We start from the raw sequence: 13,262 nt of genomic DNA, 5'->3' as shown, positions 1-13,262 counted from the left end.
CCATGACCCTGGGTCCCCATCACCGGCGTCACTTACCTGGGCTATAGCAAGAGGTCCTAGCTGCCGGCCATGCTTCCAACAGCAGCCAGTGTGAGTCTGTTAAAAATAAAAATAAAAATAAAGTCAAGTCACGTGTCACTCCTCTACTGAAACCCTCCAGCGACTCCCGTTTCTGAGTAAAAGCCAAGGAAGGGCTTTAGGGTTGCTATTTGCACCCCACACCCTCTTGGGACCCCCTCTTTACGCTCTCCCTCATTCACTCTGGGACAGCCACACTGACCTGCTGCTGTTCCTGGAACATGCCAGACCTGCCGCCACCCCAGGGCCTTTGCATTTGCTGTTCTCTCTGCCCAGAATGCTCTTCCTCTAGACTCCTGCATGGCTGCCCCTCTCCCTGGTTTAGATTGTGTTTTGCTCCATAGAACTTATCTGCACACAACATACTATATATTTTCTTCTTTGTTGTCTTTGGTTTTGGTCTCTTACCCAAAAGACCATGGTATCGTCTCGAGGTAGGGTTTTCATTTTCCTTGGGTGTATACCTAGAGGTGGAATTGCTGGATCCATGGTAGAAGGACCATTGAGAGTCCTAAAAGGCTTCCACGTGTACACCCAGCTGCGGAGAGAGAACATCAGCATGACTGGATTTTGTATCACTCACGAACACCTCACTGGTTTGGGTTTTCTTTGCCAGATGGATGGAGGCTCATCTGTCAGGGTGATCAATTCTTGCCGAATTTACAAAAAACAATCTGTGAGTGTTGGTGTCCCAAGCCTGTCGGAGACCCAGAGTGGCGGTGTCACATGCCCCCTGGTGCGAGGAGGACCCTTAATTTAATTTCATATTGCAGTTAGGGAAACTGAAATGTAGAGAGCGGCGGAGGCCTGCCCAGGGCACAGAGCGAGTCCGGGCTGAGCTGGGGCCACAGTCCCAGTCGCCACTACATCACCCACTCATTCATTCATTCATTCATTCACTTCTTTTACCCATTCATTCATTCGCACAGCAGCTACTGAACACTCACTGTGGCAAGTCCAGCCGTAGGGACAGAATGACAGAGTCCCCACCATCATGAGTCTGAGACTGGCTGTAACAAGCAAACAAATAAGCAAAGCCACGATAGTTCTGGATGGGGTGGGGGTGGGGGGTCAGGGAAGGCTGAGCAGGGAGAGACAGCCAAGCTGCAACGTGAGGATGAGGCAGAGCGAGCTGTGGAAGACCCGGAGAAGGGCACTGCGGGCTGAAGGGGGCACGTGGGTGAAGGCTGGGGGAGGGTCCGTGGTGCTGCTGTGTAAGTGATGCTGGGAGGGGGCCGGCCTCAGGCGGGGTCTGGATTTGCTCCGAACGCAGTCAGAAGCCACTGGAAGATTCAGGCCATTTGAGTTCTAACAGAGACACCTAGACTCCCAGACGCCAGCGTTTCCTTTCCTGACACCCCAGTGCCCCTTCTCACCATCTGGCCCCAGTACTACAGTGGGGGGGGGAGTTCACTTCTGTGTCCCCCCACCTCATGACAGTGGGGACTTGCCTGTCCTTGTAGACTCAGAGCTTCGTGACCACATTGAGCTCCGTGCTGCAGAGAGAAGCCAGCTCCTGGCAGATCACTCTGGTCCAGCTAGGTTCTTTCTGCTCAGGCCAGACGCCCCGGGGTGTCCGGGAGTTTCCAAAGAGCGTCTCCTGCCCCCAGAGGAGGAAGCAGTGACTTTCACACACTCCTCCCCGAGGTCACCGGCGGCTGGGTGAGAGGCTCGCAGAGCTGGAGAGAAGGGCCCAGAGCCTCTCTACCCCTGCGTCTTGCGGACTCCAGTCCCGGGCAGAGAGTGGGACAGAAACCTGGAAAGCTGCAGGACGGGACCGAGGACAGGAGGGAGAGGCAGCCCCAGCCTCACTGTGCACACAGCCCATGTCACCGGGCCACAGCAAGCACCTGCGGGCAGCGCTCAGGGGCTCCCCTGGACCTAACCAGAGCTACATGCATATTCCTTTTCTTTTTAAAGACTTTAAGCATTTAATTTTAGAAAGAGGGGAGGGGAGGAAGAGAGGGAGAGCAACATCGATGTGAGAGAGAAACATTGATCGGTTGCCTCTCGTGTGCCTCTGTGTGGTTCAATTTATAGAAAATTTAAAAAATGAGTAAAATGGAACTCCTGTGTTTTGGGGTCTGTCCGCAGGTGGCTTGTGTACTAAGAAAAGTGACTTCCTCTAATGGGGAGGGGCGGAATCAGAGCTGGAAGACACAGCGTGGACTTCCGAGGTTCTATTTTTCTGCTTTGTCCCCACCGCCTGCCCTTAAGGCCACAGCACTGGTGGCCACGAACCACGTCACCCCCAGAGGTTTGGCTTCCGTGGTTCCTTCTGTCGGGGGTGTGGGATACAGTTTTGCCCAGTGAAAGGCACCACACGGGACCACATCCCACACTGGCTCTGGTGCCACCAGCTCTGTGTTCCTGGCCTCAGCTGCCCCGCCTGTGAACGGGGCATGAAGAACCCCGTCATGCCTAGCTCGCAGCAGGGCAGTAAACAGTAGAGAGCTTTGGGAGCTAAGGCCCGAAGGCCAGAGATTGTCCAGGACTCAGAGGGACAGCTGGGCTCCTGCCAGGCTGTGGGGCGGGAGGCCTGGCCCGGACCCTCCTGCCACCGCCCCGGAGCCGCGGGCTGTCTGTGTGCTGGTTCACTGCACCTCTTTCCCCAGCCAATTGGCAGGGGCGACGCGGAGCAGGTCACAACCCCATTTCCTGTTTTCAAAAGGGGAACTTAGGGAAGCCACTGCCGCTTGGCTGCTCCCCAGGAGCTGGACCGGAGAGCCGAGAGGACCCTAGGACATGCCTACCGGACCCCTGGACACCACAGAGCAGAAGCCTCAGGTCGGAGGTCAGTGTTTGATCCCACGCTTGGTGGGCCTCTGCCACCTGGCGGCCTGAGCCCGTCCTCCTGTGACCCGCCCCCCCGTACCTGTTGGGGAAGGGTGGGACGGAGAAGGCCTGGTGGTGGCGTATGTGGGGCTCTCCTTGGCGCCGTGGGACAGAGCAGGGAGCCGTCCTCAACCCTCTGCAGCCTCAGTTCCTTTCAAGTGGCCGATGCTTCTACAAGCCCTCTTCAACCTGGGGACTAGGTCACCACACCTGTGTTTCTCAAACGTGGTGCCAGGGAACCCTGCATTAGCGTAGTCCCGGGGGACTTGTGACAACCGCCACCTCCCCGCCCCCAGACCTGCTAGATTGAACTCTCTGACCTTGGGAGTCAGGAAATCTGCTCCCCACCCCCCACCCCAAGAAAGTTCTAGTGCAGACTCACATTCAGGAGGGTGCCCACCCCATGTCCGGGACCTCTGTCTCCCAGGTGAGGCCGGGTCCGCTGGAGGCTCACCCTCATGGCCAGTCTCTGCAGTCCCTCCAAAAAGCAGCACAGGCTGTGAAGGGGGCCCTGGGTGGCCACCAGGAGGACTGGATGTGACACGGGCCCTTGGCGGGAGGAGGGATGCCCGGGGCACTGGGGAGGGAGCAGACTGGTGGCACACGGGCTGGACAGTGGAGGGGCCGGGAAGCTGCTCTGTCCCCTGGGCCGAGGGCAGGCCTCCGGCCACCTGCAGTGTTTCGCTGTAAAGTTGAGAAATCTTGGCTATGCCTGGTGTGGAGAGGGGAGGGGAAGGCCCACCAACCCCCATGTGAGGCTATCCCCAAAGGGCTTTTGCAATGACTGGATAGCTTTTCCATCTCACGGATGAGGGAACTGAGGCCTCGCAAGGAACGGGAAGCTGTCTCGGATTCCTTTCCATTCCTCTTTAATGGCTTTGGCTGCTGAACTGGATTTTTATTCTGAAAGTAAAAGTGCTCTGCGTTCCCAGGCCTTTACTCAGTGATCCAGCCAAGGCCATCACTCCTGGAGTCTCCAAGGGTCTCTGGGCAAACGTCCCTGCTTCTGACCTGGCCCCAGCTGCCTGATCAGGACGGCAGGGCTGGAAGGGCTGGGACCGGTGAGGCCGTGACACTCGCCATCACCCATTTTACAGATGAGCTGACTGAGGCAGGTGCCAAGGGGTGCCCACAGGACACACTGGGCCCCAAGAATCCCAGCCACCAGGAGCCCATCCGATAAGAAAACGTGTAGACCACTTGCTGTCATGCCTGGGCACCTTCCAGGAGGCAGGGGGCCTGCCCCGAGCCATCCATCACCTTGTCAACAGCACAGACATCTCCATGGAGAAACCAAGGCCTGGGGACACTAAATAACTTGCCGATGGCCCCACTGTGGGTCAGGACGGAAGGCTTGGCTCCTTAAGGGGAGATGAGAGATGAATGAGGTGTGCACCCCACACTGCGTGCCCCTGCTCTGTGCCCCAGTCTCCCGTCTGTGTGAGGGGAGGTTGGGCGGAGGGTCCCGGCCTCACTGGACAACTGCCCAGAGCCACCGGGAGAACAGCCTGGGGTTCCTTTGACCTGACTCAGAGAGAGCTGTCCCCTGGAAACGTGGGCTCTGGACCCGAGCTGGCCTCCCCTCCCCCCAGGCCAGGCCCGCTCCAGGGGGTCCTCACCCCTGGAATGGGGATGGGCTCTGGCCACACTCAGGAACTGAGCTGGGGCTGTTCAAGCAGCCTGGCCCCACCTCTGTCCAGGCCATAGGCAGTGCAAGGGTTCAGGCCCAAGCCTGGAATCCGAAGGACCGGAGTTCAAGCCCAGCTCCGCCCCTGTGACCCACCTGTGGCCTCCTCAGATCCTGTTCAAAAGGGGGTGAGGTCACCTGGACCTCTCTGGTTTTGAATTTCTGCTAATGCTTTCATTGTCCCTTTCCCTAGTTTGTCTCAGATGTTGAAAATTCTATTCCAATGTATACTTTGATGTAGAGTCATTTATTGCTCAATTATTTCTTGAAGCATCTATCCCAGATCAGATCATGAGAGGGACCATGACACAGTGCCAGGCATGTGGGGGGTCTTGAGCTGATGCTTGCTTCTCGTGGACACCAGCCTCAGAAAGGAGGGTTCTGGTAGGATCCCCTCCGATAGGAAACTGAGGACAGAGAAGTTAAGGAACTTGCCAGGCTCTGGGTCATCTCACGCCCCTCTGAGGATCCCAGACAGTCACTGCTCCAGCTGAGCCCCAGGAATCCTGCTTCCTGCCCGCCCCTGAGCGGGGTTGGGGGTGGCACTCAGGGGGGGAATTCCAAGGTCAGCCCAGTCCGCGTCAGCATCCTGCCCACCACCCACCAGCATCTCAAAGTCTCAGTTCCTTTATCATAAAATGGGGATTTAACTTTTTCACAAGGATGGGGCCCAAAACAAAGAAGGAAGTCCCGCCCCTGCCAAAGCCAAAGCCAAGGCTCTGGAGGCAAAGAGATCGGTGCTGAGATCATCCACAGAAACAAAATAAAAAAGGTCTTCACACCACCCGCCTTCTGACAGCCAAAGACGCTGCAGCCCTGCAGGCAGCCTGAACATCCTTGGAGGGCCCCCCCAGGAGAAACAAGCTTGACCTCTACGCCATCATCACAGTCCCCTGACCCCCGAGTCAGCCATGAAGAAGACAGAAGATGACAGCACACCTGTGTTCACTATGGAGGTCAAGTCCAATGAGCACCCGCTCAGACAGGCTGGGGAGAAGCTCCATGGCAGCGACACGGCCAAGGTCAACACCTCGATCAGGCCTGGTGGAGAGAAGAAGGCAGATGTCTGACCGGCTCCAGACTAGGATGCTTCTGGATGCTGCCAACAAAATTGGGATCATGTCAACTGAGTCCAGTTGGCTAGCTCCAAAATGTAAGAATTTGACTCTGTAAAAAACAAAAACCAAACCAGAGTCAGAACTCCTACCGCACACGGATTCAGACTGAGCGAGGGAGAAGGCGCTGCGTGCAGAGGGCACAGCCGGGCACGTCACCAGCATTTGGCTTGGCCCGTTGGGCACCCTCCCCGGCCATGCGACCTGGGGCTAACCCACGTCTGTTCTTGGGAGTCATGATACGGTTTTGTGGTTATTGAATAAGATGGTGGATGTGAAGAGTCTGGGTAACTGTGAGGTGGGTCTAAGAAGTTGTCAGTAAATGTCTGCTCAGTGATAAAGAGAGATGGGAAATACAGAGGCCAGGATCTCTGCTCTAGACACTGAGAGCTCGTTTACAAATGTCATATCAAAGGAAGATTGGGGACACTTTTCCAGACATGCCATTATCTTTCTTCCACCTCATCACTAAAGCTGTTACCTTTGCTTGTAGTCCCCTTATTTAAAATTCATAGCAGCTCAATAGTATAAGGATCCTGACAAGAAGAAAGGATCTGCCCAGTTGTGGACTGATCAGTCCAGCAAAGGGCCAGACCCCAGTTCAGCATCCGGCAGCTGAGCGGACGGCTAGGTGGGCCGTGGAGGGCTAAGCCCTGGGGATGTGGCGCGGGTCCTCAGCATCCCAGGACCCACCAGGGACCCCAGCATGAGTGGGCACTCACTGTTCTCTCTTGTCCCCCTGGCAGTCTTGAGCATGGCAAGTGCTGAGCACCCTGGGAGCCCTGGATGGAGAGGACCCAGAGCCTGGAGCCTGGCAGGGGCCAAGCAGGAAGTGTCAGCCAGTGGCCCGGACCTCCCACCTCCAGGACCTGAAGGGGACTCAGGTGGGCTTGAGGAGTGGGGCTTGGTCAGTGGGACAGAAGGGTAAGGACATTTGAAATGCACCTGTGGACACTTGGGCAGATGCCACAAGAGAACCGGGCCGCTCTCTTAGCTCGAGTATCCCAGAGCCGAGACAGACAGGGATTCCGGGCAAGCGGTGTATCTGCCAGGTGGTCCCCGTGGCAAGAGCAGAGCAGCGGGGAAAGGAAGGAAGGGCGGGGAGCCACGTGGGGTGTCCATGAACAGACTACCGGGTAACAGCTCAGTTCCAACGGGGCTCCTCTGGAAGCCTATGGGGAGCATCCCTCCGAGCGGCCCTCTGCAGGAAGCAAGGAGGCCAGGCTATGACCCACCAGTCCCATCCTTCATGGCTGAGGGGTTCCCCGTGACAAGCCACTACAAAACCCTTGCCGGAGACAGGCGTCCTCCGGAGCCAGTGGGACGGTCCCCAACCGTGAGCATCAGGGCAGCTGCTATAGCGCTCTCTCCTGGAGCGAGTCTCTGCCGGCTCGGGTACTGCCTCACTCCTGCCATGGGCTTGGGATGTGCCCCCTTGTAGGCCGGCTCTGTGCCCCGCTCCATGCAGGGCACTGGGGACATAGGAACAAATCAAAGAGCATGCTGGGCCTCACGTTTAGTCGGGGAGCAGGGCTGTGACAGGTACCTTGAGATGCCCGGGAAAGGCTACAGGGCGAGGTGGGCGGGTCCCTCTCTCATGCCATGAGGTGCCGTGAGGGTTGGGTCTCGAAGGCTACATGGGAAAAGGGCCCCTGGGACCCGTGTGCCTTGGAAGAAAAGGCACGGTGACTCGTGCATTCTGTGTATTTTTGGCGGACGAGGACTCTCCTCTCTGCCAGGATTCTCAGAGTGGCCAGGGGCTCCAGTGAGGTGGGAGGAGGGTGGCATTGGGGACAGAAGGGGTGTCTGTGCAAGAATCAGCACTGCACATGGACAGTCAGGGGTGACTGGCCTGTGCTCCGGAGGCCGGTGACAACCGACAACCGCGAGGCAGTGTTGCAGGTAGTGTAGAGATGAGCAAGCCACTGTCCCGCTGTCCCTGCCTGCGGTTCCACAGTGGCCGACCTGCAAGCCCAAAGCGCACGATGCCACACACTCTGCGTTTCCCAGCGAACGCACCTGGGGACGAGAGGCTCGTTCCGGTTACCTGTGGCAGGATGGGTTGAGCCAGGCGGAGCACAGGGGAGGGGGAGTCGCGGCTCTTCTGGGAATCCATGTCCGGCCCCAGCAGAGCCAGCCATCTCCCCAGGTGCGCGCCCCCATGCGCACGGCCCTGGAGCAGGCCCTGACGGGTGCTGTCCCCGCAGACGCCGACGGCAGCCCCGGCCCGAGCCCCGGCTCCGGCATGACCACGCGGGAGCTGCAGGAGTACTGGAGGAACGAGAAGGGCTGCTGGAAGCCAGTCAAGCTGCTCTTCGAGGTCGCCTCGGCCCGCATCGAGGAGAGGAAGGTCTCCAAATTCGTGGTAAGTACCGCCTCCGCCCCTGCCCGCGCCTCGGCGTGCCCAGCCACGCGATGGGTTCACGCCCTTGAACTTGCAGAGCCCTTCCGGGACAGGGGTGAGCAAGCAAGATCTCATGCCCGCCTCTGTGCGAGGTGCCGTGAGGACTGGACACGGACGAGTCCCAGTCCCGGATCCTAGGGAGCAGCTAGCCATCAGTCCCGTGCGTCCCAGTCCTCGTCGTCTGCGACCCATCACCGTTCTTACCACCTCCCCGTGCCATGTATATTACCATTCACCTAATTTTTTCCTTTAAATTGGATCACTTTCTAAAAAACGCTAAACATATTTATTTCTAAAAAAATACCTTAGAGGGAACACCAGCATCGCGTGGCATAAAAAAAAAAAAGGTGATTGTAAAAGTACATACAAGGAAAGCTAAGCACTGTTATTCAACCGCAGCCGGCTCCCAGGGGACAGCTCTGCACTTGGGGCTGCCCGCTTGGTGAGAGTGGAACTGTAGCCTGGGCCGAGGGACCCGTGGAGGACCAGGGAAGCGCCACGCTCCACCTCTCTCAGGACTGCTGCCGGGCTTCCGTGCATCCGCTCATTGAATCCTCACCAGAGCGAGGCCCAGAGAGGTTACATTAACTCCCTAAGCCCACACAGCTAGACCAGACCCAGGTGGGGCCGGAGTTAGAACCCAGGCACTCTGCCCCCTTTGTCAGAGTCCTCTGGAAAGAGAACGGAACAGGAGCTGAAGCCTCTCCAAGTGCTTCACACGTGGAGAGCACAGTGAGCACGTGCGTCCCTTTCAGAGACCCCAGGCCCAGTTTAGACCACCCCGCCCCCTGCGTGGCCCCTTCCTGTGCTCTTTCTCCCCCACCTCCCACCCCCCAGGGGCCTCCTTGTTTCTGTGTTAGTTATTCTTGGGTTGGTTCTTGTCCTGATCCGCTTTTCCAGCCCGGCCGATCCCAATGGCGGTTTAAAGCAGGCTGGTGTACGAGGACGCTCCATTTTCGGGGCATGCTTTACGCTACGGCCAGGCTCCTCTGGCAGTTCAAACCCTCCGTCGGGACGTACTCAGCGCCCGCCCTCTCTGCATCGCAGGTGTACCAGGTCGTCGTCATCCAGACAGGGAGCTTTGACAGCGACAAAGCCATCCTGGAACGACGCTATTCAGACTTCCAGATGCTCCAGAAAAGCCTCCTCAAGACGTTCCGGGAGGAGATCGAAGATGTCCCCTTCCCCAAGAAGCACCTGGTGGGCAACTTCACGCAGGAGATGATCCTAGAGCGCAAGCGGGCCTTCAAGGAGTACCTGAGCCTGCTCTACTCCATCCGCTGCGTGCGCAGGTCCCGCGAGTTCGTGGACTTCCTGACGCGGCCCGAGCTGAAGGAGGCCTTCGGCTGCCTGCGGGCCGGGCAGTACGCCAGGGCCCTGGACATCCTCGTGCGCGTGCTGCCCCTGCAGCAGAAGCTGACGGGCCACTGCCCCGCGACGGCGGTGCCGGCCCTCTGCGCCGTGCTGGTGTGCCACCGCGCGCTCGAGCGGCCCCTGGACGCCTTCGCCGCCGGCGAGCGTGCCCTGGAGCGCCTGCAGGCCCGGGAGGGGCACCGCTACTACGCCCCGCTGCTGGAGGCCCTGATCAGCCTGGCCTACGCGCTGGGCAAGGACTTCGTGGCGCTGCAGGGGAGACTGGAGCGCAGCCAGCAGCGGAAGCCCGCCGCCCGGGACTTCACCCTGAAGGAACTGGCCGTGCGGGAGTACCTCTGATGAGCGGCTCAGGCAGGTGCGCTGCAGACCTGCGGCCACCGCTGTTCTGCCGGCTGTCTGGGTTGCCTCTTGGGTGGGAGGAGCCCTGTTGGGCCACTTGCTGGGTGACCTCGGACGAGCCCCTCTTCTGGCCCTCCATTTCCCACTCCGTGGTGAACTGAAGCTCTCCCGGGCGTCCTTAGAAGCCCCTGATTGTGCCCGTCCTGTGTCCCTGAGATGCCAGGCTCCCTGGGTCTCAAAACCACCGACCCAGCTGCCGGAACGCTGGAGAGTGGGCTCCAGCTCGCAGGTGCTTTTGCAGGTAGCTGGAGTGGAGGCTCCCCCATCCCCATCCCCATACCAGCCCATCCCACCCCACACCTCACTACAGACACAGCTTAATCCATTTCTTCTCCAAAGCCGTCCTGGGTCTATTCTGTCTGTTCCTTCCTGCTCAAAGTTGCTACCTAAGCAAATAGCAAATATTCCCACCTGTTAGCCTAAGCATTCTGGTCTTCCCTCCTAGTGTGTAGACAAACTCACAAAACAAAAAGTCACCTCCTGCTCCTCAAGGCCAGCGTGGGCCCTGGGATGGGGTGCCTGTCATCTTTTGATGGATAGAGGCAGTCACGTCATAAGGCATTTTTTCTTTAGAGAGATGGGGGAGGGAAGGGAGAGAAACATTGATGTGAGAGAGAAACATCGATGAGTTGTCTCTCTCATGAGCCGCAACGGGGGACCAAACCCACGACCCAGGCACGTGTCCTAACTGGGAATAGAACCAACGAACTTTCACTCTACTGGAGGACACCCAACCAACTAAGCCACACCGGTCAGGGCTCATAAGGCATTTTTAACAAGGGAAGGTGCCAGTCTTCCTCTGGTTAGGATGATATAATTCATTGTCTAGGAGCAGATTTTCATTTATAAGGCAACTGTCCCTTGAATGGCTTCCGTGGGTTATGAAGACAGGCAGACCCGGTCCCTGCCCCCACTGAAGGGATATGTTAGAAGGCAGCCACTCACAGAACAGACAGGAGCTGGGAGAGAATGGTCTCCGTCAGCCAGATCATCAAGGAGGACTTCTCAGAGGAGGAGGCGTTTAAGAGAGCCATAGGGGAGGCTAAGGCAATGGCCATAGCAGATGAGGAGGGGAGGATTTTAGGCAAAGGGAAAGCAGAAACACCCTGAGGCAGGAACCTCCTCCATCCCTGGGGACCCAAGGAGGTAGCCCCCATTCTGGCTGTGCCCACTGAGAGGAAGGTCCCAGGTGTCAACAGAGGGACACCTGGCAAGCTGCATCTGTGCTGCCACCATGCCCAGTAACAGACTCCGAGCAAACCAGCTGAGGAGCCTGAGTTTGGGGCACACAGACCCTGTTGGTGTCACGTGACAGAAAGCCAGGTTCATCTGACAAGGGAGGACTTGGTTATCAGAAAAGTCTAGGAACAGACCAGCTTGAAGCCAAGCCAGATCCAAAACCTCAAGCCTTGTCACCCAGTCTCTCCTCCTCACTTTCCCTTTCTCTGTATTACTTCCGCTCCCCTCAGCTTTGCCTTCTCCCACCTCCTGGTGACAAAATAGCTGCAGCGGCTCCAGGCATGCATGTGCCCTCCCCTGCAAACCCAGAGGACCTCCTCCAGGGTTCTTGTGAAGCTGTCAATTGTAGGAAACGCAGGGAACACCCACGTGTCCTTTCCTGAGGAGACCGGGCAGGACCGCCACCGCCCCAGAGTGCAGCCATCACAATTGCTCACCCAGCCTACAACGGATATAGGTCTTATATTGCTTGGTAATCCGCTTTGTAAATGTAATAGACTTTAGTTTTTAGAGCAGGTTTTTTAGGGTCATAGAAAAATTAAGAAAAGGGTGCAGAAATTTCCCACTTCCCCCTCCCCCCATGCACAAATACACTGACACATTGTTATCGCACAGAGTCCAGAGTTTACACGAGGGTTTATCCTTGGTGTTCTACATGCTGTGGGTTTAGATAAATGTATCCATCATTAATTAACATGTATCCGCGTATGAAAAAGTAAAGTATGATTACATTTTATCAATATTTCATGAGCATTTCCCGGTAACATATTCTTCTGTGCTATTGTTCTTGGTTTCATTGTATCCTAATGTATGTACCCTGATTGCGTTACTGCCTGGCAACGTTCCAGAGTTTCCTTATTTCAGGCGACAAAGCAGCAAACGCCGTGACCAATGTCTTTCTGTATCTGTGTGCTCCCAAAACAATTTCTAACAGAGATTTTTCTGACTCATGATCAGACAGTTTTAATGACTTCGATAATATTAATTTCTCTCTCTCCAGAGCCTGTTTTAACTCATCCACCAGCTGAGTGGGAGATGACCATGTACTCCCAACATTTCATAACACTGGATGTTAGCATTTTACAACTATTTCCCATGTGACAGATGAGAGGCTCATCTCATCTGATGTGCATTTCTTTGTTCCTAGTGAGTATGAACACTGTCGCAGAGTTACGTAAGTACATCGCCGATATCCTTAAGGTTAATAACGAGGCTCCCTCCGCCCCGCCCCGGCGCTTCTGGAGGGAAGCGGCACCTGCAGTTCAGAAAGGGACCAGCAGATGGCGCAGCCCCACCGGAGGCTCAGAGAGCAACGCGGGCGGCGCTGGAGCCAAGGAGTGCGCGGGCAGTGGAATCGAGCATTTCCCGAAAAAGAAAAAAAAAGGAAGGAAAAAAAGACTGAAAACCCGTTCAAAGGGACTTGAACTAATGCTAGAATTTTTTTTTTTTAAGAGCTTTGCTGGGAAAGCGCTCATGCTTCTCCGCCTCCTTAAATGCCCCCACCACGCCACCGCCAGTGTTGGTTGGGGTCCCGGGCGACCCCCAGGTGGGGTTCAGGACCCCATCGCCTCGGCTTCTGCACACACACCCCAGCTTCTCCCCGCAGCTCAGAGGCCCCAGAGACGGAAGGAGGCCTCCGCACTGCCACCCCGTCCACCTCCTCGGGCGATCGGAAGGGAGCCGGTGAAACCCGCGAGTCCTAACAAAACAGGGACCCTAAAAATAGTCAAGAGGTGCACAGACCCTTCCGGAACCGGAGCCTTGCGTGCTGTGGCCAGCTGGCTCCTAGGGGAGAGGGAGGGCGTGATTAAGCTCCCTCGTTAGGGCAAGAGGTCTTTTTTCCAACGGGAAGAGTGGGCACCCCCAGAACCCCACAACATTGCTCCCCAGACCTCACCCCACCTCCCACATTTTGGGGGCACAGAGAAATTCTGGGGGCTTCCTGTCCATCTGCCTGCTGGACTGGGGGAGGGGAGAGGACTGCTGGGGCCTGGACTTCTCACCACTCCCTACCCCGGGCCCCCTGGGGACTGAGTGAACCCCGGGCTGGAGGAGGGAGAGCACGTGGGAGGAAAAAGAATGGAGAAATGTCCCCTGCTTGTCACAGGGCGAACTGGTACAACCGCTTGGG

At 57.1% G+C, this 13,262-nt stretch overlaps 1 protein-coding gene across 1 annotated transcript; it reads left to right on the top strand.

The window, feature by feature from the left end:
• Nucleotides 1-2,754: 2,754 nt before the first annotated feature.
• SNX20 (sorting nexin 20) lies at nucleotides 2,755-12,081 on the top strand. Its single transcript, XM_090259669.1, has 4 exons — nucleotides 2,755-2,872; nucleotides 6,462-6,599; nucleotides 7,923-8,080; nucleotides 9,167-12,081. The coding sequence occupies exons 1-4, from the start codon at nucleotides 2,824-2,826 to the stop codon at nucleotides 9,830-9,832; spliced, it is 1,011 nt and encodes a 336-aa protein (XP_090115795.1). The 5' UTR covers nucleotides 2,755-2,823; the 3' UTR covers nucleotides 9,833-12,081.
• The last annotated feature ends 1,181 nt before the right edge of the window (nucleotides 12,082-13,262 follow it).

This window comes from Furipterus horrens, unplaced genomic scaffold (assembly GCF_987537825.1).
Source record: "Furipterus horrens unplaced genomic scaffold, mFurHor1.1.pri manual_scaffold_13, whole genome shotgun sequence".
Classification (NCBI taxonomy): Eukaryota; Metazoa; Chordata; class Mammalia; order Chiroptera; family Furipteridae; genus Furipterus; species Furipterus horrens.
The sequence above is the reverse complement of the archived record's forward strand: the minus strand, read 5'-3'. Positions and strand labels throughout refer to the sequence as shown.

What these genes read in the sequence shown, in the direction of transcription:
- SNX20 (XM_090259669.1), top strand. Translation starts at nt 2,824, where the DNA reads ATGCCTACCGGACCCCTGGACACCACAGAGCAGAAGCCTCAGGTCGGA. An exon ending in AGGACCTGAAGGGGACTCAG is followed by an intron (nt 6,600 to 7,922) that starts GTGGGCTTGAGG and finishes CTGTCCCCGCAG; the next exon opens with ACGCCGACGGCAGCCCCGGC. An exon ending in GGAAGGTCTCCAAATTCGTG is followed by an intron (nt 8,081 to 9,166) that starts GTAAGTACCGCC and finishes TCTGCATCGCAG; the next exon opens with GTGTACCAGGTCGTCGTCAT.